The 1,727-nt window shown below is 50.8% G+C and overlaps 2 protein-coding genes across 2 annotated transcripts in view; one reads left to right on the top strand and one right to left on the bottom strand.

Annotated features, from left to right (window-relative positions):
- Window positions 1-733, bottom strand: part of TRMT1 (tRNA methyltransferase 1 homolog (S. cerevisiae)) — a 9,220-nt gene extending 8,487 nt beyond the window's left edge. The window contains exons 1-3 of the mRNA XM_010855447.1: window positions 635-733; window positions 128-412; window positions 1-44 (exon numbers count right to left, since the gene is read on the bottom strand). Of these exons, the coding sequence (XP_010853749.1) occupies window positions 1-44; window positions 128-412; window positions 635-732 (427 nt within the window). The 5' untranslated portion in view covers window position 733. The remainder of the gene's footprint in view (window positions 45-127; window positions 413-634) is intronic.
- Window positions 734-808: 75 nt separating this feature from the next.
- Window positions 809-1,727, top strand: part of NACC1 (nucleus accumbens associated 1, BEN and BTB (POZ) domain containing) — an 18,463-nt gene continuing 17,544 nt past the window's right edge. The window contains exon 1 of the mRNA XM_010855450.1: window positions 809-902. The gene's annotated coding sequence lies outside the window, so the exon portion shown is untranslated. The remainder of the gene's footprint in view (window positions 903-1,727) is intronic.

The following is a 1,727-nucleotide window of genomic DNA, read 5'->3' as shown; positions in this document are numbered from 1 at the left end:
TGGCCGCAAGCTGAATACGAGCAAATTCCGTGATCACAGCGCATCTGCGGGAGACGGAGAGTCAGCTCACACCCCTCTATCTCAGACCCATTGCCCTCTGCCAAGCTGACCCCGGATCCCTGCTCACGTTAGGTCCCGGTTGAACTCTTGCACTGGGTTGTAGAAAACTTCGTTGGCGTTGGGAAAGACGATCCTGGCGGCCCCCTCGGTGATCGTCGTCTCCTGGAACCCAGGTGGGCGCTCTTCTCCGTCCGGCTCGGTGCCATTCTCCATGGCTGCTGAATTTGGCGGCCCTTGGGGCTGCCCCTCCATAAACCGGGCTCTATAGAGACTGAGAACGGAGCGGAGAGTCGGGCTTAGCCACAGAACGGTCCTCGCACGGGACATCCGCTCGCGCCTCTGCCCGCCAGTCCTGGTTGGGAGGGTAGAAGAGGGAATAGCCAAAGCATCAGATAGCTGCGTTTCTGGGCCGGGTGGCCTAGACAGCTGTAAAGTAGGGACTAAAGAGACCCCGGGACCTCGGTAAAGTGACACCACCCCCCATCTTTGGAGAATACGCTTGAGAAGCCGGAAGCTCTCGAGCGGGTCCACCCATGGTCCGGATGCCTCCTCGCGTCTCCCAGGCCCTTCTCACCGTCTCTCGAGACACTGAAAATCGAACTGGTCTCGGTGCACGCTTGCCGGATTAGGACCTGGGCGCCGACATGTTGGCACAGAGGGCGGGCAGATCATGTGACAGAATTCAGTCAATCAGTGATGGTTGACTACAGTGGACGATTGGGATCAAAATGCATGGCGAAAAGCGCTGAACGTGTTGTGCGGTGGACTTAATCACTGCGGCTTCCCTTGGGGCGGGGGGCGAGGGGAGACACGTCACTAGCTCCATTTCACGGATGAGGAAGGTGAGGCTCAGAAGAGGGGCGGTAAGCGGAGAAACCCAATACCTACTGATCGTCTCCTGTGTGTTGGCTTCTGTAAAACACATCATTTCAGGGGACCCTGCAGAAATCACTCAGGCTCTGAAATCAGATTTACTGCGTTTGAATCCCCGTAGTACCACATGCTCTTGACAAGTTGCTTAAACTCTCTGGGCTTCACCATCTTTACCTGTTAAAAAAGACTCCTAACTTCCAAGACAGAGCAAAGATTAAAGGGCAGAATGCCTTGAAAATGTGCAAAGTAGGCTCTCACATAGTAAACCCTCAGTAAGTTGTTCTTAACTCCCTCTGCTTGTATTTCCTCGTTGGCAAAATGGGCAAATTTTTTTTAAACGTTCGTTTTTGAGTTGTGATGAAAATTAAATGAGTTAAATGCTTAGAATGGAATCTGGCGTCGCATAAACGTCATACACATACTAAGTTCTACTGTTGTTTATTGGGCCTGAGTTTGAATCTAGCCCCCGTCTTCACTTCCTTGCTGTGTGATCTTGAGCACGTTTCTTCACCTCTATGTGCCTCTTTTTTTTTTTTTCTATAGCGTGTGTGTGTTGATAAAATAATTCCTACCTAAAGATATTACCGTGAAGTTTAAACGAGATAATCCCATAAAGAACCTATAAAACAGTGCCTGGCCCAATAAACAGCAGGCATTACTCTTTGCTTTTTTCCAGGAAACTAAAGTTCCGAAAGATAGAGCCACTTGCTTAAGATCGCGGGACTAAAAAGTGGCGAGATCGGGACTCGAACTCACCAGCATAGCTTAGGTTGCGACCGTGATTCCGAGGGGTA

This window comes from Bison bison, unplaced genomic scaffold (assembly GCF_000754665.1).
Source record: "Bison bison bison isolate TAMUID 2011002044 unplaced genomic scaffold, Bison_UMD1.0 scf7180017864365, whole genome shotgun sequence".
NCBI lineage: Eukaryota > Metazoa > Chordata > Mammalia > Artiodactyla > Bovidae > Bison > Bison bison.
This window is presented reverse-complemented; position numbering and strand designations above follow the sequence as displayed.